This window comes from Oenanthe melanoleuca, chromosome 3 (assembly GCF_029582105.1).
Source record: "Oenanthe melanoleuca isolate GR-GAL-2019-014 chromosome 3, OMel1.0, whole genome shotgun sequence".
Lineage (NCBI taxonomy): Eukaryota > Metazoa > Chordata > Aves > Passeriformes > Muscicapidae > Oenanthe > Oenanthe melanoleuca.
The window spans coordinates 88,895,115-88,920,166 of record NC_079336.1 but is presented as its reverse complement, the minus strand read 5'-3'; the positions used below and the strand labels follow the sequence as shown (position 1 = coordinate 88,920,166).

The 25,052-nt window shown below is 37.7% G+C and overlaps 2 protein-coding genes across 6 annotated transcripts in view; one reads left to right on the top strand and one right to left on the bottom strand.

The window, feature by feature from the left end:
* Nucleotides 1–11,638, top strand: part of LOC130251579 (spermatogenesis-associated protein 7 homolog) — a 47,702-nt gene extending 36,064 nt beyond the window's left edge. The window contains exons 9-10 of the mRNA XM_056488307.1: nt 628–685; nt 10,457–11,638. Coding sequence (XP_056344282.1) covers nt 628–685; nt 10,457–10,582 — 184 coding nt within the window. The 3' untranslated portion in view covers nt 10,583–11,638. The remainder of the gene's footprint in view (nt 1–627; nt 686–10,456) is intronic.
* Nucleotides 11,639–13,202: 1,564 nt separating this feature from the next.
* Nucleotides 13,203–25,052, bottom strand: part of CENPF (centromere protein F) — a 34,027-nt gene continuing 22,177 nt past the window's right edge. For 4 of the 5 annotated variants that reach the window (XM_056488303.1, XM_056488304.1, XM_056488302.1 and 1 more), the window contains exons 13-20: nt 22,567–24,855; nt 21,880–22,020; nt 21,372–21,548; nt 20,625–20,786; nt 19,176–19,362; nt 18,007–18,486; nt 16,534–16,727; nt 13,203–14,027 (exon numbers count right to left, since the gene is read on the bottom strand). In XM_056488303.1, the coding sequence (XP_056344278.1) occupies nt 13,827–14,027; nt 16,534–16,727; nt 18,007–18,486; nt 19,176–19,362; nt 20,625–20,786; nt 21,372–21,548; nt 21,880–22,020; nt 22,567–24,855 (3,831 nt within the window). In that variant the 3' untranslated portion in view covers nt 13,203–13,826. The remainder of the gene's footprint in view (nt 14,028–16,533; nt 16,728–18,006; nt 18,487–19,175; nt 19,363–20,624; nt 20,787–21,371; nt 21,549–21,879; nt 22,021–22,566; nt 24,856–25,052) is intronic. The other variant, XM_056488306.1, reaches the window with a different exon arrangement.

The following is a 25,052-nucleotide window of genomic DNA, read 5'->3' as shown; positions in this document are numbered from 1 at the left end:
GCAAACTATGAGCACGAAAGTCCAACCTGTGGTGTTTTCCTAAGAAGTTACTGAAAAGGAGACCCAAGAACAAAGAGATCATGCAAATGACCTTCAGTCTAAAAAGTTCCAAAGCTCTCTTTGAGTAGCACCATATATTGGACAAAGGAACAAGAGCTATAAATGAACCTAGGAGGCTGCTTGCAGTGCACTCCAGCACTCCAGTACCCCCAGCAGTTTCACTCAGTGTGATGGGACAGAACTCAGCAGAAGCAAGAGAGACTTAGGCCCCAGCAAAACACAGAGGGGGACTACTACATCGTGATGGCAAGCACCAGTACTCCTATATTTTTATTAAAAGTAGAAGAAGAAATCAGAATTATGTACATGGAAGTCTTTTCTTAACATAGTTCCTGCCAAACAGCATGCACTTGGAATGAGAATATCCAACAACCTTCAAATGTTTAAGATTTTAGTTTTTAATTCCACTTACAGGCAGATGGGGAGGGGATGGAGCAAAAGTGGAAAGGTGAGATGTATTTTAAACAGGCTGAAAAACAGGCTGAGTAGTTATTTTTCATTTTGAAAGTATATGGACCTTGAAGAGTTGAGGTTTTTTTCACTGATGTTCCTTTTTCTTTTTTTAAGGGCATTAGAAGATGTATTTGAAATGCACATTAAAAGTAAGAGGCATAACCTTGATGAGGTGAGCAAAAAGCATCTAATATTAAATATTCTGTCACCTCCAGTAGAAATGTTGTACATCAATGCTGAGCAACAATTTATGGCAGATCGACTACTACACAATTTCAATAAAAAGCAAGGAGAATTTCCCCTTACTAAGGCAGCAATAAGGGTGTTTTCCATGGAGAGCTGGTAAAGAGATTTTTCTGTACGTTTTTGTATATTGCTCTGATAATGTTTCTAAAATACAGATACTGTAGTTAGTATGCAGAATTACTTTAATTACATAAAACCTGTTCACAAAGAACATTTGCTGCTGCCCTTTTTTTGCTGTGACTGCTATTTTCTGGAGTAGACCAGCAAAATAGGCTTAGATGCTGTGACTAGATCCAGGAAGAAGACTGCAATTTAATAGCTTGAATTTAGGAGTTTGGTTGCCAGAGCAGAATGTAAAATTCTAAGTCCAACATTAAGGCACCCCAGGTGGTGCCTGCTGAGAATTATACAACTCAAAATGCTTGTCTGGACATCTCCCACCCTGAGAGGGAAGAGGCCTGTGGAGAAACAATAAGAAATGCCAGGCAAAAATACACAGCCACAGTCCTGTCTCACCTGTCTGCAAGTCTGGCACCTTATCTAGGATGAGCAAAAGCACATTTGCCTGTGCTAATTCCAGGGTTTGGATCCCTCTCCTGAGAGCAGAGTTTATAAGTGCCCTTTGAAAAAAATAGAAAGAAGACATTTAATTCCTTTCAACAACCATTCCTTTTAAAAGTCATTCACAGAGAAAGTATCGTTGGTGTCATTGCCATTGTCTTTGCTGTTACCCCAGTTGGGTTAAAGAACTTGCCCATGAAATGGGGAAGGCAGACTCCAAAGCTGACAAGACCCAAATCCAATGCCTCATGAGCAGATGGCTCAACTGGGCTTTTGAACTAATTCTTCTAGGTTAGACTGTAGGAGCAAAACAGGGGACACGAGCACTGCAAACTGAGGCTGTGGCACTGATTTAAAAGGCACTGGGTTTCTCTGCTTCCCAATAACTGATAATATAAATTCCTTCTTCTTTACAGACTCTGAATTAAAGGGAAAAAAAGAGGTAAAAACACATTCCCAAGGGGCTGCTGCAAAACTGTGGGCTCCACAGAGGGTACAGAAGTTCATTCACAGCCTTCCTTGCCTTGCCTGCCAGCTGCTAATTGGAGGGGCTCTGCCCAGTGCACAGGGCTTGGGGCATGGAGCTTTTTAATCCTGTGCTTATCCCACGTCCCACAGGGACTGAGCCTGCTAATTCTGGCCTTGAGAGGGTTTTGATGCTTGATTTCCCCCCTAGATCTTACTTTAAAAGTCTTTGCACAAAAAGACGTTTCATTGGGTCTGATGATCCAAAGGTTTCAAGGTCAAGGACTTGGAGATGGCATTCTAAAGCTCATATTGCTGCAGCAGACTCAGGTGGGAACATTTCTGAGAAACTGTCAGAGAGGGGCTTTTAAACAAGCTACCTTGGCTTATTTGTTTCTGCAAATTTGTAACCATTTAGAATTATACTTCCTTCAACACTAGGCACGTGGGAGTTGCACACATGATTTGCACATTGAATAAACAACAATTAAAGGAATTATAAAATAATTAGAATGCAGAATGTTATTTTGTCTTTTAAAGTGCTACAATTAGGGGAGAGGTAGTGTTTTGGTAACTGTTTAATTGCTGGACTAACAGGCAGTAGGTGGAAGAAGTGTTTAGGGAATGATCTGAGTTGAAATTAGTGAAATTTAAGTTGGTTTTTGGGGGAAAAAAATCAGCAGCTGCACCTCAATTTGAGAGGATATGTATTTTACATCTGACTAGAGGATGCTGAGCATATTTGTAAGGTCAACTGTTGCCTTAGAGATAGAGCTGATATATTTTAAGAAGAAACTGAAGGTAGATGATTGCTTCCAGAAGGATGAGTTTGTAAGCAGCAGCAGATTTCTGCCATGTCCCCCTGCAACACGTTTGATATCTAGGAACACATTGTTCTGCACCTGAGTTGAGCTTAAGCCTGCTCTCTTCCCCTTCAAAAATACTGACTAAAAATTTTAAAGAAACTCAGAAAAGAGGAATAAAATTGGCTGAGAACCGATGTACAGATTATTGTTCGTCACAAATTTGCATGTTTAGCCATGCATCAATGAAAGGAAAAAGAACCAAACTACCTCTGTATGATAGAAGAACACAGCACACACAGGAGCAAGAAGTGCTCTTTGGAAAGGTTAAGAAGTGTAAGCATAACTTACACCACGAGAAGCTTGTGAGCAGTGACATTTATTAGACCAGGCGCAGTTCCCACAAGAAAAGTAATGGAAGCTGAATCACTTTGTGGCTTTTAAAAGTGACTTGGCCAGTGGATGGAAATGAATTTCATAGTGAGTGGACTTTTGTCCAACAAAAATACATTTTTCTCTTTTATTTTGTAGTTTTCAAACCAAACTCTTTATTTCCTATCACTGCTTTCTGGTCCAGACAGACAAAATAAGATGGAAACACATGTCAAGGTCTTTGCAATGTCTTTTTTTTTTTTTTTTTTTTTTCACCCACACTGGATGCCTGCCAAATTTTTATTTGGGTACTTCTTTCTCTGGGCTCTGCTCTTCTGTGTACTTGCTCTCCAAAACCAACACTCCCATCTCCAAGTTCCTACTGGCATTTTCTCCAGCACAGTATCTGAAATCTGTTCCCTGAAACAACCTCCACGTTGGTCTACTGCCTGTTAAACATCATGAGGGTGATAACCCATCCAAATGTGTTGCCTGACCCACCAACTGTGTTTGTCCACATACCACGTCTAAGCAATCCTCAGCACGCACTTGGGAACTCAAGTGGGTACTGCTCTAGTACCCACAGCCTCTTCTCCAGCTTTGAGAAAGACAATAGCACCATTGCTTTTCCAGGGAAATGGTCACACTCAATGGGGTGTTACATGGGGACTGAGGGTAAGAAGAATGCAATTAGTTGCCTAATTCAATTAGGGAACAGATAATTTTTTTTTTTGTTTTAGAACATGCAATCTCAAACAGCACGCCCAGGAGAAAGTATGTTTCACTGCCTCTGCAGAGTATTCAATAGCATTCAATAGTGTGCTTAGAAGTCTTCAGTTGAGGTCTCTTTTCACCTGGCCAGCTCTGGATATTCAAACATTCTTTTATGATTGAGTACAACGTTGTTTTGTTTTTTTCTACCACACAAATAGGAAATTGGAGAGTTTTTCCAACAAATTTTCACAGAGGAAACAGGTTTCCCCATTTTCTGTAGTAACAAAATGGTCTCCACTCAAGAAAGCTTGTAAAAATTGTTGGGTTTTTTTTTTTCTCTAGCCACTTGCTCGAATCCACCATCAGTTTTATACCTTTAGAAGTGCAAGGATGACATATCTGCTGCAGAACCTGATCCATACTCAGATACATTTTGAGAAGCTATCAATTCCATTAAAAATATTTCCTTAAAGAGAAAAAAATGCTGGTTTTTGCTAAGAGGTACAAGTAAAAGGGTAGCTCTTATAATTCAGGAAAGTAGAAAACTTATCTTCTGGGTTTGAAATAGCCACTGAAATGGGTCTGTAAGTGCATCATTCCAAGAAATTGATGGGGGATCCAGTGCCCATCAGTCTTCCAATAAGCAAACTGTTCCAAGTAACTTGTTTCTGGGAATTTTATCATATAAAACCAAAAGCTTCTGAAGACACAAAGTAATATCTTACACTTGTTTTATGCCTTTGCTTTTAGGAGGATCATAAAGTGTTCCTTTTTAAAAAAAAATACAGTATAATGACACCAAAAGTTTTATCTCAGGTGAGGGGAAGATGGAAGATATCTGACAAATGGCATCCTGCAGTGTTACCAAACATTTCAGGACAGGTACATAGAACAACATAGGCAGCTGAACACCACAGTGATGTGGAAGCTGAAAAGCCACTATATTCAACCAAATAAAATAATTTCCTCTGATTACTGTGCAAGTATGGCCTTGGTGATAAGACCTGGCAGAAAGTGTCATAGGGTCTTTCACAGCCATTAGTGAAAAGGTCTATTCCCTTAGAAATTTTTACATTTCTAAGGGAAAAAAAAAACAACTCTTTTTGATATACCACACATTCAGCACTACCTTGAGTCACACTGAAGCAGATACAGGAGAAAGCAGCCTCTGCTTAATCCCTGGCACTATCTCCTACACTTCTTGGCCATTTCCCTTCTCAGAGTGCCATACCCTTTCTACTTAGCCCATCATGCCTCATGGGATTGCCTAAGGAGGAGACACATCACAAGCAACTGTGGTTTGGGATGCTAATGCAATAATTAGCGGCTTAATCATCAAAGTGAAAAAGCAACTTGCCAACAGTCCCTTCCTTCCAGCCCTGTGCACTGTTACCATTTAAATACAGCATTTTGTAATGGACCATAATTAGACACTGCACATGGGAAACTTTTAAAAGTAAACCAGTAAAAATGAAAATGACTGCTCTGAGATGAGTACAGGACCCAAGTTTATTCTTCTCACAACAGAAAATGTCAGTGATCTGGTATGTGAAAACTTTCTTCCAAACCAGTACTGATCCAGTGGCCCCATCACATGCAGAAGGGGAAATGACCTGTGAAACAAGTTCTCTTACCCATGTGACTTATCGTAGGAATATTCTATCTTGGCAAAATTTTAGAAATTCCAGCATGAATAGTTTAATTTCAAGTTCTTAAATTTCTTCTGAAGTTTCAACTGGATGTACTAATATCACTGCCTGCTCTGGCCATTTATACAGCAGAGCTCATCCCATTACTAGTGGTCATTCAGTGGTGTTCCTGCAGGGGCAAACACCCTTTTCTTCAAGCTGCCTATATAAACCAGAGTTTCCAAACATGAAGACAACTGGGAAACTGGACAAGTACCATGCAAACATGAACCACCTCACTACCAGAGGACACGTGTAGGGTAGATTCTTCATACCTGCATTGATTAATTTGGCCACTGAAAGCAAGTCTAACCTAGACCATGATTTAGTTACAGGCCACTAAGCTTTAAAATTAGGTTAGAAGGGAAAACTCTCATAGGCAAAACATACTTTACTCACCTAGTTATTCACAAGATCCAATCTGTTAGTTCAGCACTGTGAGGCCTGGCCACAAACTTTCACACTTACCAGCCTTCCACAGCCTTGGCTGCTACACTGGATTTTTCCCTTTTCTTGAGCATTCACTTTAGCAGTCAAGGTAGCAAAACAGAACACAGGAGATATAAAACTACCTTATAATATGTACAAAGAGCAGCCTTGCAAATAGATTTGAATAACTTTTATATTCATTCAGAAATTTTTGTGAAAATTTCTTTAAGGTCATGGAAGAGATTTTAAAGTTGATCTTTTCACTTTCTTGGGTATTTCTTAATTTCTATCATAAGACATTAAGGGCATAACTTCTCAAAAGAAAAAGATGCTGAAGGCTGCAAATCTCCTCAGTCAGTTTGACAAAGTGTGTGCATGAAGAAATCCACTGGATTCCCTATCACAAGGAGTTTTTTTCATATTTTCTAAACACAAAAATATTCCAGTTACAAAATGACTTCTTTTGAAGCACTGGACATTTTCTGTTTCCAGCTCATGGAGAATGTCCATTATCTTTAACACATTTCCACAGAACAACTACATTTCTGTTAAAGTGGTCAAGATTGAAAGCTTGTTGTAATGACCTTCAAATTGAACCAGAGTTATAAAATTTTCCCAGTAAGCTCCTCAGAGTCTACCCACTTTTTTCCCTTTCTGTGTGACAGCTTCCAGACTTCATTCCATGCCATGAATACCCACAGGTCTTCCTCCACAGACCAGAGGCCATCATGATTGTCATCTCTTAATAAAGCACAGTTCAGTGACGGTGCTCTAGGAATGCTAATTGATTAAACCGCAATCCATTTTCCCCTTGATTCATTCTGACAGTGATATTAATAATTTTCTCAGTCTTAGCAAGTCAAACCACACTGGTCAGGTGCTCTCAGTCCATTCTGCAATCATCTGCCATTCAGAATCTACTCTTGTCCTTTCCAAGATAGGTGAAATGTTTGCTTGCATACTAACTACCTGTAATCAGACTGCTGACTGCGTATTTCATCTCCATTTTCCCTTCTCCCAGTACGATTATACCGGATCACTGATGTTTTTGTTTTTTTTTATTTCAATGGTCTTGGCTCTTTGTAAGGCTGAAATAGAGAAACACATGGGGTCAAAACAAAATATGACAGAGCACCTGTTTTGCTCCAATGAATTCTGGATGCTCAAGCTGGTGATTTACCTATGAGGAACCCGAGTACAGGGTAGGCATAACCTTGGGCTAACATGCAGTCCCAAGCTATGATGTAGCAGTCTTCCACATTATTCTCACAGAGAAAAGGTTAATTTGCTGCTCCTTTATGCTGTGTGTTCCATGGAGCACTACTCCCTGGGAGCTTATTGTAGGCAGGCACTTCCCATAGAACATGCTCCACCAAAAGAAGACAGAAAAAGAGCCAAGTGCTTTCTAGCAGTTACCTGCACTGCAGGTGCCCAAGACACCCCTGTAAAGACACAGAAGTACCACAGATGATGCTCAAGCACTGCTCATGCTGCAACAGCTGTGACCTGGAAAAGAAGTGCTTGTTTCCAGCCTTTTTTGGTGTTTAATGTAGATGGGAACTGCATCTTCTAGAATGGGGTTTTTCAGGAGAATTTAGCTAAAAGATAGATAATCAAGACAGCAAAATTCCTTCCAAATAGAAGACAAAGTCTCTGAGACTTGAGTGAGCTAGAGGAAATAAAGTGGGGACAGAAGTGAAACACCTACTTAACTGAAACCTTATTTCAGTAGTTTTCTCCAGTTAATTAAGTATTGAGGAAAATGGATGCAGAAAGTACATTTTAAAGCAATCAAGTACTGCCAGAAATCAAACCAGCAATTTGAAAAGAGAACAACACTGCTCTCTGGCATCTGACAAAATAAGATATTTGACAGGGAACAATATGTGCAGTACTGGTTAATTGGGAGGCGAGGAGAAGAATAATCATAGCTGCATTACTGAATTTATAGAAGTGTCTCCAGTGTACCACAGGGACATTGCGAATTTGTGGAATCCTCCTGCCTGCTACAGCAAGCCAGCAATCACTTACATTCCCATCAACATTTTTTTCAATGTACCCTAGACAGCAATGCAGAAATAGCAACTGTGGTAGCTGAGCCCAGGAGAATTGCCTTTAAAATGACTGTAAAATCCCCCACTTTCCCCTGCTGATTAAGAGATATTGGATAAGAAACAAGTGGGGAAGAATTAACACTTGATCTTCTATGTTAAAACTCATTAGAGCACGGTACAACCCTCTCCCAACTATCTGAGTATGGAATATGGATATTCCAGCACCAGTTCTACAACAGGATAGGTTGACTGCAAAGCATCAGCTTTAAAGCAAAGACAAGACTTTAGTTTCCCCATTGTTTATTTCTATAAACCTATAAACTCAGCTACATTTTGGAAGCTCTGGTAGAGCATTCAAGGTTATATTGTCCTCCCTTCAGCTGGTTCACTGACCTTACATTTTTTAACATGTCCTTTTAAGCACATTAAAATGATGCTTTCTACACAAGAGAGCTGCTTTGTCAAAGAAGTCAGCAGTGGGGGTGGAGACACCTGAACAAACCATTTGGTACCCTTGCAACTCATACTTTTGGTGTAAGGGGATGTGCACCTCGTGGGAGATTCTTATTTAGATTCTTTGATGTAAACTAATACTTTCATGTGTAACTGCCTGTCTCAATAGTAGATTTGCTGGCTTGAAGATAGCACCAGGAGCCAGATACCAAACACTTAGATTAAAAGAAAAGTAAAAGAGCAGCTAACCAAGTTAAACAACCAGTTAAGCAAGTAGGAGATCTGGGAATCACAAAATAATTCTTTCCTCTGTAATTGCTCACAAGACATTGAAGAGGAAAAAGAAATCCCATAGGATGAAGTATCAGTCTTCTCCATTACTACTTTTAGCCTCTATGATCAGAATTGAAGGTAATTATGTTAGTCCAAAATTAAGCTAATCCAAATTATGCTCCACTCAGAAGAACTAAAATCTTTAATCTCTCTTAGGCCAGGCAGTGCCTAAAACCACACATAAGCTTAAATATCAACAGTGCCTAAGACAGAGTATTTTTCAACTTGAGGTCAAAAGAATACGTAACACTTCCCTTTCTCTATACTGAAAAAAGAATTGAAGCACTCCCCAGCCACAATTAATAACTTCCAACTTCCCATTTTGCCTCTAAAAGAAAAAAATCAGTAGTCAGATGTGGATACACAGTCTTCATGAAAAAGTCAATCTTCCTTCAGAAGATCAAATGTATTTACACTGTATTTTATGTGGTGCTCAGCAGGCCACTTAAATAAAGGAGCCCTGAAATAAAGGAACCTCTGTATCCAGCATAGAGCAGATTCTCACTAAGCTTCCATCTGTTTAATTTATGAAGTGCAGTAGCAGAAAAGCAAAATACAAAGAGCTGCTGATTTTTCTATGCACCCATCAGACCTTCCACTGAAGTATTTCAACAGCTGTATTGTCAGTAGAGATCATGATTTGTCTGCTGTTAAAAAAGCTTCCAGGAATAAAACCATGCAAAAAGCCAAACAGATTTAGCTGTTTTATAGCTACATCCTGTTTTTCTATGTTCCATAGAGTTTCTGAACTCTACACTGAAACAAGTGCTTGGGTGTGCATATAAGTATCTCAAAGAACATGAACACACACAAATACATAATATCTATTTTATATATATCTCTTATACATATATATATATATATTTACAGAGATCATCTCTTATCCCTGGAACTGTAGATAAACTAGTCCATATATCAAGCAAATCCATATTGCCTTTGAAAACTGCTTTTGCAGTCTGCTTCCACCCACAGTCCACCTTGCATTGTTATCAACATCATTAAGTTCAAACAGCTGTTTTCAATTGCTGCTTTCTGCAGAAAATTACTGACAGCCTTTTGTAATTTGTGGCTATTTAGGATAAGATAGCCAAAGCAGAGGGAGATGGAATTATTTTAAGGGTTTGAGAGCTGAAATCTCAAACAACAACATGGCACCTGAAACTAGTTCTGGAAAAAATCTGGAGTGTTCTCCAGCACCTGAGCCATGGAGTGGCACTGGTTTTGTTTTTTCCTGTAGTGTTTATATTGCTCAGCAATGTTCCCTGTCTAGAGGGAACTTGTCATGTGTTACACAGGGAAGCTCCCCATTAGGTGTGTGTTGCACTCTTCTCTCTCATCACCTTCAAGGCTTTAGGGCACTCTTTGCTTTGTTGTCCAATATACACTTCTGAAACCAGGCACATTTGGATTCACCACTGCTCCCCCTGGTAATTTTCTTTCTCCTTAAAAGTGTATTAATTTGCATCAACTGTAGGGCACACCAACAAAATTAGTTGGATAGTGAGAGTGTGATTCTACTTTCAGCTCCATCTCTCCCTTTCACTGGATGAACAGACTCTTCCAAGTGGTCCCAGTGAGCCAACAAATGTAGGAATGGCAGCATTGTCCCCAAAGGTGGAACTGAACAGGCAGTGCAGAGAACTAGTGATCATCCCTGCAGCCAAGTGGACTCCACAAGTCAGGACAGGATCTGACATTTTAAATTCTGGGAACATATAAAATTCTGACACCTGAGAGATAGTTCAAACATTGGCCCTTAAAAATAAGAATCCAAGAAGATCAGGCAACAAACAAATTTCCATTCATGTTTTTCTTTCATTATTAGGTAAAAATGAGAAGAATAGTTCAAAGTCTGAAGAAAGAATTGAATATCACAAACCACCCAGACCCTTCCATCAGCTGTGGGGGAACATGCCAGAAGGATGCCAGCATTCCTGCAACATGCTTTTAATGTACAGCTCTGGGCATTTCAGGAAGCATGGAGAAACCACTTGGGACAGCAAACTAGATTTTGCACCAATTACAATGTAAACTCTGGGCAAACAGGAAAGTGAAGAAGAGCTCCAGCTAATGCATCTTCCTGTGATGTAACACAGTATCACTATGGCAACAACCAGGTGAGCATGCTAAGAACCATGGCAGAGTACCAAAGACATTTTTACAGGGACCTACACAGTCAGAATAGAAAGCCACATACAAGTGTCCTTTCATACATTACAGAGAGATGACAAAACACATCCTATGCAATCCTACTAGGAATCCTGATGAGGCACTCTTGATTTTTTTGCTCTGCATGCTTGATATACAGATTGGTTGGAAATTATGTTCTTGACAGAACTTCCCTATGTGGATTGAGACTGAAGTCTCATCAGTTTGCAATGGAATGTAGAATATTAAACCCCACTTTCAATAGATTCAGGCATTAATCTAAGACCTCTTTAAAATCTTAACCTACATCAAAAACCTAAGACTATCCAATACTCTGATACACACTAGTTGCTAAAAAAACCTAGACATTGTAACCTTTCAAAATGCAAACATTTCACACTTAACGAAATCTAAAGGCTTATAAAATACAAATGCAGCCAAGTAGGAAAATATGTAACAACTAAAGTCTCAATGTTTTCTGATGATAGTCATTTCTTTCTTTATAACATAGTTCAATTTTGTCTGGTTAAGATTAGACAGCTTTCTAAAGATAGATGTTTTTTCCACACTCTTTTCCAAGTGGGACACTTTTCAAGGCATCAGATTAAAATAGAAAAACAATGATTTGGATAAATAAAACACACCAGTTTTGTTTGGGTTTTCTCTATTATCAGCTACCAAAGCTTCTTCATACTCATGCTTCTACAAGACACTCAATTTTTTTTAAATTGGTGTAATTCCACAGATGATCCCTAATTAATATCAATATACAAAACTTGGTCTGAAATAATTTAGCTTTTATGAGTTTTGACAGTATCCTGACATAAGATGAGGCAATAAAATGCATCCTTTAAGGTGGGCTCCTTTCAGTCTCTCTGGAAGTTGTCTTTAGGCATAGTGCCACAAAGATTGTTTTAATTACCTGAGTTAATGAACAACTAAAGATGTTTAAGAAAATAGCCACAAGATCTACTACTGTGACCCCAAGCACAGGTATATCTGTTTATTGAAGGATAGCTTGTATGGCTATAGATTTATATAAAAGATCTATAGATCTATGTGAAAGATTTTGATCTTCTGAACAATGAAAAATATTTTCATTTGCCTGACACTGTTACACATTTGATACAAATGTTGAACTTCTTTAAAGATTTTTTGGTTAGACTGATGAGTAGATAATTTTTTCTCCTAAACTGACTGCATTCCAATAGACAATACTGTAAGAAAGACAGAATAATGGAGATACGTACATGTAAAAAGAGAAAACCACTGCTTTGAGGGTAAAACTAAGGTTGAAGTAGAAGGTATCATTATATTTTGAAAGTTCAACTTGAAACAAAAGTATTGTCTCTTATTTTAAGGAATCTTTTTCAAGGTGTAGAAAACATTATTACACACTTTTGTTGAAAGAAGAAACAACATCTTTCTGACATAGTAACAACAACAATGTGAAAATGCCTCTCTGCTGTGCATCTTGGAGCTTTAGGGCACTACTGCTCATTTTCAGGAGCTTGATTTCCCCAATATCTGGCCAGGCCAGCTGAGTATAATATGAATTACCAGAAAGTAATATTTGTTTAGATGGATAATGAATGATGTGGTCCATGTCACCCTTTTCTATAGTGTTAAGTTGGTCTGTGCTGCTGAGCAAGCCCAGTTAGATCTTTGAGATCCACAAGCTGGGGTGAGCATTTTTGTAATGAATCATCCTAAATTCAAGTGCACTGTCATGATCCGGGTGGAGTTATTTCTCTTTTACTGATGATACCAGAATCTTAAATGCTATTTGAACGAAAAAGGACATAACCTAGGGCATTCCATAGATATTTCTTGACATCTGACCATTACCCAACACATCCCCTCTCATTACACCAGGCACAGGTTTTTCAATAATTTTCACAGAGACAGATTTGAGGTTAAGCATTGCCAAGGTGAAGGGTGACGTGCAGAAGAGCAGCAGCCAGCCATTGCTGGCAGAACAACAACAAATCTGTTGTTACAGGGTGCTTTCAGGCCTGGTGCAAAGTGCTCCCCCTCATTATTGGCTGGTCAAAGGCCATTTGGCAGATGTGAAGATCAACATATGACCTTCAGTTAGGGAAGTACATGGTAAGATGCTTCATTTCAGGGAAACAGACAATCCTCTTTGGCTTTGTTTAAATCATCTCTCACTCCTATCTGCACAGTATTATTCCATCAGGAAGAAGGGATACTAAGGCACAGGACACTAGATCTGCACTGGATGCACTATCTGGTTCTATATTTTTGTCTTGCACTTGAAAAGTAAGTCACTGCTTCATTTTGAATCATCCAATAGTGTTTGCCACATTTTCCCAGGAAACTAGTATTTTTAGCTACTTGAGTCTATTTTCCATTTGTAGATCAACCGTTGGTACACAATAAAAATGACAACAATTAACTACATGACAACATGTGGCCACTTTTTTCTATGGTTTAATTTTTTAACAGATTTATAAAGAAGTATTTACAGAAAATTCTACAATCATAATTCTACAATTACATCTAAAAGGAAGTTGTAGCCAGGTGGGGGTTGGTCTCTTCCCAGTTAACCAGCAATAGGACAAGAGGATGCAGACTCAAGTTGCACTAGGGGAGGTTTAGACTGGATATTTGGAAGAAGTTATTCACAAAAAGAGTGACTGGGCATTGGAATGGGCTGCCCAGGAGGGTAGCAGAATCACCATTCCTGAAGGTGTTTAAGAATAAAGACTGGATGTGGCACTTAGTGCCACGGTCTGGTTGACAAAGCAATGTTAGATCATAGGTTGGAATCAATGACCTCAAAGGTCTTTTCCAACATAGTGGATTCTGTGATTCTATAAAAAAGATTAATTATATCTTTTCACTATTATTTCACAAGTTTGAGTGACTAGTGGTATTAGTAAATATTCACAAGGAAGCTCTGCAGAAGCCATATATCGTTTTTCATTAGAGAAGAGAAAATGGTACCCTCTATATAGTTCTGATATTTATTTTACAAACTGGTTTTGATCACCAGTTATTCTGAGTAGTGACTAAGTCAGATTTTACTGCACCTTACAGTTTTCTTTTTGCTCATCTTGCTCAGACAATCCTGGTTCATTTAGGGATTTTTTTGCTTTGTGCATTGTACGACTCTCCCTAGTATTATCAGAGAGAGGTTTTGGGGATTGTTTATGCAGGCAAAGTGGTGACCTTGATGTAGAACTCATTGGTGGAAAAGCTTGGGACTGCTGCTCATCATTTTCCTGTAACACAAACAAAAACATCCTTGTTTACTGGTAATGGAAAACCATATTAACTTTCTGCCTTGGGTCAAAAGACTTGCTGCAAAAGACTAAATATTGGGAATTTGCAAAAGGCAGACATATTGAAAGCAGAAAAACATTTTTAAGGCACTTATCACTCTGAATACACAACACTGTGAGGCTTGATAACTCCTGATTTGTTGTGGTATGAGACGAAATATCTGCTACACAGCTAGCAAGCTATTTTCCAGGAGCAGAAAAAAGCTACACAAGGAACAGACAGTACTCTTAAGCTGTTTACTAAAGTACCTGGTAGTGTGTACCAAGAGCTATATTTAATTTTTTCTGTACATATTCTGCAAACATAAAACATAGATGTCACTTTTTTGCTGACATCTGGGCAGAAACCACTGCTTTCACACTTTGACCGATGTGCAGTCAAAGCACTCAATTTAAATCCTACATTAAATTCACACAGAAAAGTGAATAAATTTGCATATGAACATGACAGGCACTTTTTAAACACCTTGAGAAATTTGCAACACTTTGAAACTGAGTATTTGAAATAAAGTAGATACAATTACCTGTCAAAGAGAAGGAAACAAGGTTTATTTCACTTTTAAAAAAAGACCTACCACTTACTGTATTAATATAAACCATGAAACAACACGTTTTAATGGTTTCAACAAATTATGAAACAATATGAGCAATTCCTCCAGAAATTCCCAGATGTATGTCATCTTCAAATAAAACCAACACACACATTGTTCAGCAGTGTCCAAGAGAGAAGGGCAGAAATTCCTGGAACTGATGACTTTTGCATATTTACACTTGGGGGGCAACAAAACCAACACTGAAATCTTAATTACTGCCATCTAGTTGAAGGTGAGGAGTAGCCTGTCCTTGGACCTAGACAAGTTTAGACAAACAGGAGGAACGTTTGGGAAATCCCTCCACCAGTTACATTAGAAAATTATTACTGATTAATTGTTATTTGCAATATAACCCTGACTATGGTCAGCAAGAGTCTACAACAAGTTTACACCATGCTGGTAGGTGATTACTACACAACTTTCTGTGAACAAGGCTTCCTTTCCTTTTTGCACCACTCAAATTCTTTACAAGCAACACTGTTTGTTTCTAAGATTATAGGAAACACACATAAAGGAGTATAGATAAAATTTATTGGCATCACTTAATGAAACAGTAATAAAACACAGACCTCCAGGCAATGTCTGTAAGAAGCAACAACTCTTGGCAAGTGGGATAATTATCCCTTGAAACAACATACACAAATTCAGTGGATTCACTCTCACTGCAAAACACCAATTTCCTATTGCTGTAGCTCCAAAAAATTATGGGTCTGATCTGATTTGTCTTCCTAATGGTGTTTTCTGGCCTCAAAAGCTATGCATCCACTAAACTATATGTGGCATTTGCCTTTACTTACTTTTGGTATCCTGCCAACATATTTTATGTGCTAATACAAAATAAATGGATTTTTAAAAAGAAAAAAAACCCAAAAAGCTATGTGCAAGATTCTGCTGATTGTCAAGAGAATACTTATGTGTAAACTGGCAAACTGGAAGGATTTTTATCTACTGGCATATTTCTGTGTAGTCCTCATACAAAGAGCTATCAATAATTATTCTCTTACTGCTCAACTTGAGATAACCTGGTTACAAATTTTGGAGAAGGTTTTGGACAACAAAAGGTTTATTTCTGTCCTAAAGTGGGAACAATTTTCTATAATCTGCAAAGCATTTGCATCACCTTAGAAAGAACATGTTGCTCTGATACACTGTGAAACATTCAGCAATGTGTCTATTACTGAAAACACAAAGATTATGTAAACTTCAGTTACTAGCCTTCTTTTAATAACAATCCACTTTCAAGACACAACTGTGTAGTATTTATTTGTTTTGATAACAAAGTCTGGTAAGCATGAGCAAACTGGTCTAGTGGAAGGTGTCCCTGTCTGTGGCAGGGAGGTTGGAACATGCTGATCTTTAACGTCCCTTCCAACACAACCCATTATTTAACACCCAAATGTTCCCTATTTACATGTTTAATAGCCTCTCAAATATCTGTAGTTATTCTATAAATTCCAAGAAAAGATGTTTGCAGAAAAATTCCAGGTCAAAATCCCAGTGGTTAGTCTTTTTGATACTTACTGTCTCACAATCTAAGAAGCCACAGTATAAAGCAATATCTGCTCTTTAATATCCATTACAAGAAATTGAAAATATACCTGTATTGAATTTACATTTCTCACTGGTTGCTCCTCTGAGCTCACAAATAACAGCACATGAACTACTTGCAGATTGATACTATGGTCAAGACCTATGCCATGTTTCAGTCATTCAGTATTTATGATCTTCTCTCCACTCTATTGCTGAGGAACAAAGATTGATATGTCCTCAAATTTGGAAAGATGAATATATTAAGTGAATGTATTAAGTCTTCCCTATGACTTTCATACCCAGATAAAATTTTTCCAAGTTACCTTTTGTGGTTTGCTGCCACCAGGTGTCGAACAGCAGTGCTCACCAAGATGTTCTGGTCTGCACTTCTGTGTGTGCTGTGCAGGCAAAGGCCTTTTCTCACTTGAGGAAGCCAGACGGGGACTGGATCTGAGGTGCAGCGTTGTTCTACGTAAAATGTAAGGGCTGGCCTTGCCACTGGGGATGTCAGCAAAGCCTGAAAAATAAACAGCTTCTGTAAAAATCAGCTAAAGCAAGCACGTTTCCTCAAATGGATTTCTTTTTTCACAACAGGAGTAAAATAGCTGATTGAAATAAATAATTTGTTCCATTGAAAAAAATGGAACAAAGAGACTGCTGAATAGATCTTACATATCCTAAACTCAAATGCAAAACTTGGATACAACAGAACAACCACTGAATTACAAGAACAATTCTACAGGACAAAAAAAAAAAAAAAAAAAAAAAAAAATCTAACAAGTGTTGGGTTTTTTTCTTTACAGGTACATTATGGAATATCATGGAGAGTAATTTCAAACTGAAAGCCAGTACTGGCTAATTCATAATACTGTGACATGATGCTCTTGATTTTTAATACTTATCTCTGTGTAAAACTATTTATTTATAGACTCTCTATTATTTCCTATCTAGCCTAAAAGTCAATCACAAACTGGCCCATATGTCCTCAGAACGGGGCTATTTTTAGAAGATATAGTAAGGCTGGTAAGAAAGTGAAATGTAAATCATGTTTAGCTTTAGACATCTGGGAGTGACCATCAAAGTTGAGGCTATTCAGTATCCCTATGGTTTGTCTTTAATGATAGCAATTATATTAATTCTAAAGAGCAACTTAATAGGTAGCTGAAAATACAAGATTTTTTCAAGCCCTGATTTGTGCAGTCTTCTCAGTCACCCTCTGCTGCAGTAAACCCATGTATGGAATACCAGGCTGCCTAATTTCAGGGCATTCATAGCAGATGGAAAGTAAACTCTCAAGAAGATGTTAATGCCTTATTGCTGTGGGCAAGTCAGTTGCAACTCGGGGAATTTTAGTCACTTTAATGTTTCACAAATTAACACACTGTTAATTACTGGTATTGAAAGAAGTAAAAGCACACAAATAAGCAAACACTTGGGGAACACACCTGGGCTTCCCTCCAGACACCACTCCACCCTAGTTTGTGATCTCCAGTTGCCTCACTGCACACTATACCTGTGAGTGAGGTGATGGGAGCACAGGAGACTGTCATGACCATTGAACTCCTAGCAGAATAGGCGTTAGTAATCCAAGAGAAATGTGTTCTGCTGGTCTAATACCAGTGCTCCACAAAAGCTAACTTGGCCACATCTCTCATTGACTCCTTTCACTTTCCATCACTGTCACCAAAAATGTTTGCATAGTCACCAACTCAGAGTAAAAGCCATTCAACAAAACAAAAGAGAAAAGCACACCTGCTGTGCCCAGAGAATGTTTGCCTTTACAAGCACATAAATACCTTTTTGCACTATTTCTGGAAGCCCATCCAGCGCACAGTCAGTGTTGTCCCTGCCCTGCAGATTTTGAGAGATATCACACTTCCTTTTCTTTTTCAACAAAGTCTCTGGAGCAGGAGACCTTGGTTCTCCATTGTCTTTCTTGCTGTCTTCACATCTCTGCCTTTTACTTGAAAGCTTAGTGGTATTTTCATCTGACTTTCTGTCTTTGACAAAGTGTTTGCTCTTCTGTGTTAATGACTTCTCTGAATTCAGCAAAGGAGTGCTGACAGCATCACTTACTCGCTGTTTCAGCTGAGTACTCAACAAACTGACTTGTGTTTTTAGCATCTCATTTGCTTCCTCTAGTTTATGATATTTAACAATTAGAGAGCAGTATTTCTCCAAGTTCTCATTTGCTTCTCTGGTCTTCACTTCTGTGGATTCCTGCAATTCTTCCAATTTTAACTTAATTTCTTCTGTAATAGCATTATCATCAGCATCTTTCAAAGAAAAACATGATTATTCTTATAACTGACATAAAAGGTACTTATGTAAGAATTATCATGCAATGGTCACGCATCTTAATTACACATGTTCTGTAACAGTGCAACTATAAAAAAATCACTGAGAAACAAATTCAGTAATATGATAGACATAATCTCCCTATTAGATAGAGAACAAATATGCAAATTTTAAAAAGAATCCTTGACCACTGCATGAAGAAACATTTTCCCTTTCATTTTGTAACTTCTGAATACATCATCTGCACCCTTAACTTGCTTTAAGTATCATTTACAATACACGTGCATCTCATGAGGTGAGCTAAAACAGGAACAAAAAATTAGAATCAAAGGGAACAGCTTGTTGTAAAACAATAAAAACTTGCACACAAAACTTACTGAATAAGAAAAGCATCCCTTCCTTAAATCACTTTTAACACCAAGAACGTAACATTTAATATATTTATTCAGAACCTGGTGTTGTTTCTGAGAAGAGAAACAACTTTAAGAGAAAAAAGATGAGCTAGATTTTGAAAATGTTTGACATTTACACATGTAATTTTTTATCATAGTTAAGAATCATGCTCTCTACTAGAGCTACATAGGCAAATGGACATTTTAGGGAACAAAAAAGTTTTACATATTAATGCATCACAAAGAAAGCATTAAGACAATCTAGATTCAGTTACCTTCTTTATTTTGCTTTGCCATAGTCAGATTTTCCTTCTTTAGCAGCTCATCATGTTCAGCTAGTTGTTTCTGCAACATTTCCTTTTCCTGTTCCAGCTGCTTACAGGATTTCATCCACATCTGCACTTTACTGTGGGCATATTCATTTTCCTTCCTCAGCTGAATTATAATGTTACTATTATCAGCCTAAAAAATAAGAAATTTAGTTATTTCACCAGAAACATAATTCCTCCTTTCAAACATTATAATATCAAATGGAGTAATAGAATCACTGACGTTGGAAAAGACCTCCAAGATCATTGAGACCAACCTTTGACCAAACAACACCATAACAACTAATCCATGGCATTAAGGGCTACCTTGAGTTCAGGGGTGCTGACTCCACCACTTCCCTGGGCAGCCTCTTCTAATGCTTTACACTGTTTCCTATAGCAAAGAAATTCTCCACAGTGTCCAACATGAGCCTTTTATCATCCCATTGGTCTGGTACTAATCTGTGTGCAAACACCACACAGAGCACAGCTAGGAGCCTTCTCTGCTACACTGACACTACCATAGGTAGTGTTTTCTGGCAACATACCACAGGACTTTATTCTTGGACTGCTCTTATTAACCAAATCAACACCACAGTGGAGGGCCCTAAGAATAAAGAGCTGTTGATCAAGATGAGCATATTGTAATTCAGTGTTTACTTGCATGTAAATTAAATTGCCTGTTTCTTCAAGCGTGCATTCCTGAAGTGGGAGTACAGAGTTAGAGCCAGAAATCAGACTGAAGCAGCACCAAAAAAAAAACCCAAAACCACCCATAAAACAAGAAAAACACAGGGACAGGATTATTGGTACAGAAGTTCAGTATATGAACAGTGAAGCTTCACCTTTGCTACTGAAAAGCAAACCAAGGACATGAAGAACTGTTCCCAGTTATCAGTAGCTTACTGTATGTGGAGCTCATATTCCAGAGTCCCTGAGAACAATTATGTCAGAATTACACTAGTTAATAGCTATAATGAGAATTCTATATAAAATGGAACTCAAAAAGCTGAATCAAGAGCAATCAACACTAATGCTTAGGGATACACCACAATACATTTTACCATCAAAATAATTCACAAGCAGAAAATAGAGGCACTGCAGTCTCTTTGAGTGAATTCTAACCACGTTTTTAGCTCAGCTGCAATGTTCACTGTAGTCGATAGACTGCTGTGTTTAGGGTCACAGAAACCAATTCTAGGTGATCTCAGTCACATCACACAGAACAGATTTTTTCTAATGTACATCAATAGTAACAATGTTTTCTCCAGGCTCAATGTCCTCTAGCAGAACAATGGCTGTTCTGACCAAAGTTAAGCCAAAGTTCTGGAGCACTGGTTCCCAATCCTATGTTGATTTTACTACATAGTGTCTGGAATCTCATGTAATTAGTAATATTCTAGGGGGTTTTCTTACCTTAGTTTTTAAGAGTTCTTGTAAGGCTTGATTAGCTTCCTTAAGGGAATTATTTAGCTGCTCTTTATTTGACTTCAAATGCTCAATTTCCAATCTTTGTGAGCTGATAAAGTGCTCCAGTGAACTAATCTTCTCATGATAGGCCTCAATTTCCACTTCATTCTAGAGAATGAAAATGTGCCTAATTACTATGATACCAAAAAGGACACCGAGTTGCATTTTCAAGATGAACCTAACAGCATATCACTAACCCACAGGAATTCCACAGCAAATTTAATAATTATGTTTTGAGGAGTTTAAAATTGCCCTCTCAATTTTTCTCAAGTATATATTGAATACTAGCATCTTGCTTCTAAGAACAGCTCTTTTGAATATAGCACATCTGACAAATTTGTTTCCAACGAATTTGTCCTTATATCCTGAACTGGTTAAACTTTCTTCCCTCTTCCTACCAAAACAACCATTTCCTGGATTAAACATACTGATGCTTTCCCTTTTTGAAGGTTATAGTCCCAGTGAATTTTTAAATAGATTAAATGCTTACTGAGTTGTGAGAAAGCCACTTTTTAGAGCTTGATATATAGAAAGATGTCAAGAAAACACTGAGTTCAAAGGCAAATATACATAGATTTTGGAAATATCATTAGCAAAGATAAATTTCTTTGCAATAGAATCAGCAAAATTTTGTAAAATACATAAAACTGAATGAAAAACTCTCAGCACTACTCTTTCTATTTTCTGATTTACCTTTCGGTTTGCTTCTGTCAGAGCATCCTGATGCTCTTTCTCTGCTTGAAGTAGTCTGTCTTTGTATTCTGATATTTCTCTTTTAATTTCACTTTCTTTTTCTTGTAGTTGATTCTGGACCTTTTCCAGACTCCTGGCCAGTTCATTTTTTTCTGAAGTTGTTAGATGCAGCTGAATCTGTAAAAAATAATAGTACATTCTTTGGTACTTGGAATTATCTCAATGGAGGACTGAAAGCCTATAATGGAGAAGTTTTCAATACTGAAAAATGTCTCAATAACCAGCAGTGGCCTTTACACCAAGAAAACATGGTTTGGATGGAAAGAAGAAGGAAAAAACTATTAAGTAATCATTTTACCTCAGAAGAGAACATTGGATTCTTTGAAATTTGGAAGCAATAACCTCTATTACTGTACATTGTCACAGACACACTTGACCACCTCCACACAGGTACAGTACTTGAACATCTGGCTTTGAACACAGAAATAATGCAGATGGAATAACTTACTTCATTCCTTTCTGAATGTTCTTGAACACATTGCATTTCTTCAGCAAGCTTATTTCTTTCTTCCTGTAATTCGGCAATCTTCTGTTCAGCATTATTTAGCTTGACTTGTAGCTCAGATTGACTTTCAGCTAGTTCATTTACCTGAAATAAAATTTTCAAGAATTATTTTTAATACATGTGTTATGACCTCCAGAGAATGCACTTATATGTAAAAAGGAGTTTTTAAGATTTTGTCCCCATAGTTGGTCAAGTTTTAAGCAAGGGTCACAACAGTTAATGATGTTTTCAAATGGCAAGTGCACTATTATTGTTTCATTTTCTTTGCAGCTTCCAAAGTATTGATTCTTGACACAAAACTCAGTTACCCAATACCAATTTGTTCTCCCTCCTTTTCTTCTACAGGAAAAAGGAAACTATCCTGCATTATTTGATTGCTTAAAGTTCTATATCTACTTTCAAGCTACTTTCTCATTCATCCTATACAAAACAATGCCCTGCTTTACAGCTCTGTAACTTTCATGAAAATTTATGATTGCATGGAAAAGTAATTTTAAAAATAGGATGTTTCCTGCAAAAGTCTGAGGTTAAAATTATTTTAATTTAATTTATTAAGGAAGTGGTAAACCCAGAGGATACTTTATCCTTGCTCCTACAAAGGGAAATCTACCCTAATGGAAATGATATTACCTTTTTACACAGAGTGTTCTTTGCACAAACTGTAGATTCCAGTTTCTTCTCAAGGTCCTTATAAGACATTTTTAGAACATTCAGGATATCCGGAGATGTTTCATCAGAAAAATGTCGCTCCTTCAGCTTCAACTCAGCAATCAAGTTCTGCAGCCTCTCTTTTTCCTGGTGCCAGCATTCAAGTTCATGCTGCATGTGAGTCAGCTGCAAAGACAGTGCTTCTGTTTCTTTCACCTGCTTTTCAAGAGCACCATTTTCCTGCACCTTTTCATGGAGTTTTTGTTTACAATCCATCAATTCTTGAACAAGTACTTCCCTTGCTTGACCTAATTTCAGGTTTTCATTTTTTATTTCCTGACATTCCTGTAACAGCATTATTTTACCTTGCTCAAGAAAAGTCACCTGATTAATCAGGACTTGCTCTTTTGCCCTAGCATCTGCTTCCTCCTTGCATGAAAACTCTAATTTCTCACTTATATCTTTGAGCTCAGATCTCAGTAATGCCACAGTATTTTCAAACTCATCTTTGATTTGTATCTTTTCTTCCTCCTTTTCTTCCAACTGTGTTGCTGCAGTCAAATTTGAAGACTCTAGTTCAAGGAATCTTTCTTGCATTTCTTTTAAATCTTTAGCCAAACACTCTTTTTCTGAGGTGAGGACGTCAATTTGTAAGTTAGAACACTTCAGCTTTTCAGTCATCTCTTCCATCTCTGTTGCTAATGTTTCTGCCTCTGCTTTGGCAGTCTCCAATTCAATAATTGCATCTTCTAGATTTTTCTCTGACATCTCCAATTCCCTTTCAAGCCTCTCTATTTTATCCTGAAGAGAGTCAGCTTTCCGTTCATAGTCTCTCAGCTTTTCAGCAACATGACGTTTTTTCTTCTCATCAGACTCAATTTTCACTTTCAGCTTCTCAATTCCACATCGCAATTGATCTGCTTCTTTCTGTGCTGCGCTGAGCCTTGCAGCAAGTTCTCCTTTTTCCATTAACAGGCCTTCCAAAGATTTGGAAAGCTTTGAATTTTCCATTTCTGATGAACCTAATTTATGCTGCATCGCTTCCAACTCTCTTGCAATCAGCTCTTTTTCTCTCTTTGAATCTGCTGCTTCATTCTGGAATTTTTCTTTTTCTAAGGTGAAAGATACAGCGTCGTTTTCTAAACTTTGCAGCTTCTGAAGAAGATGGTCTTTTTCATTGGATAATTGATTTGCATCTGATTTTGCAGCCTCAAGCAGATTTGCTTGTGTCCTCACTTCATCCTCTAACCTCCTAATGAATCCAGTAGAATCCATTTTAGTTAACTCTAATTCTTTTAATTTCTCTTGTAGCTTTTGATAGTTCTGATCCAGCTCTTTTTTGCTTTCAGATAAAATACTCAGTTCTTGGCCAATATAGTTTCTCTCAGCTGTGACTGAAATAAGGTGCTCTTGAAAGCTAGAAATAGTTTTCAAATGAACTTCCCTTTCCCTTTCTAATTGCTGACATTTTGCCTGAAGCATTTCAATGTTACACTCTATGAACAAGGCACAGTTCTCAGTATTAACTTGCTCAGATTTTGGACTCCCCTGTTCATTTTCAGCTGCAAGAAATTGTTCCTGACCCACTCTCTTGGTCATTTCCACATCAAATATGTCTGCTGCATTAGGCGATCTAACTTTACATATCTCCAGCTCAGACTTTAGGTTCTCAGGTTCTTTTCCGAATGAGACTATTTGAGGAGATAATTCCTGCTTATTGACAGGAACTGATCTGTGTTTTTCCTTTATGCCACAGTTTTCTTCTTTAACAGCTACAGCAGCTTCTTCCAGTTCCACAAAAGTTGAGCTATTTGTAATTATTTGCATGTCCTGGAAGTTCATCTCTGAGTTTGACTGCTCAACTTTTCTTTTTAAATCAACATGGTTTGGCTTTTTTTCTGTCTCATAGATCAGCTTCAAATTTTCAGCAGTCTGTTTTGCCTCTTCCTGAAGCATTTCAGTGGTTATTTGATTTTCACAGAAATACCCAGCACTCAAAACCCTACTATTGGAAAATGACAACGCTCTGGCATGGTCTGAGGGGCTAGTTATTTCTCCTGACATATTTTTATAGTCATGTTCTCCAGAAATTTTCTCAGTGCAATCTTCCATTAATCTTGCTTCAGCAGTCTCAGTTTCATTTTCACACAGAGAGGCATCTCCTGCAGCCCTTTTCTCAATGGGGATTATTTTAAGATTATTGTTTTTCAGAGCTGAGTTTTCAACATGCACTCCCAATTTATAAGGGCTATTGTTTTCTTGTTCTATGTTCTGCAAGGGATAAGAATAAAAAATAAAAATAAAAAAAAAAAAAAAAAAAAAAAACCACAGGAGGGGGAAGAATACATATAAGAAAAAACAAGGTAAGTTTTAAAACTTTTCTTAAGCTTATAAATTTCCTGCTCTTATCTGAAAAATAGATAACATCTTACCAACTTCACAGTCTTCTTTCTTATAGGAATGATTGG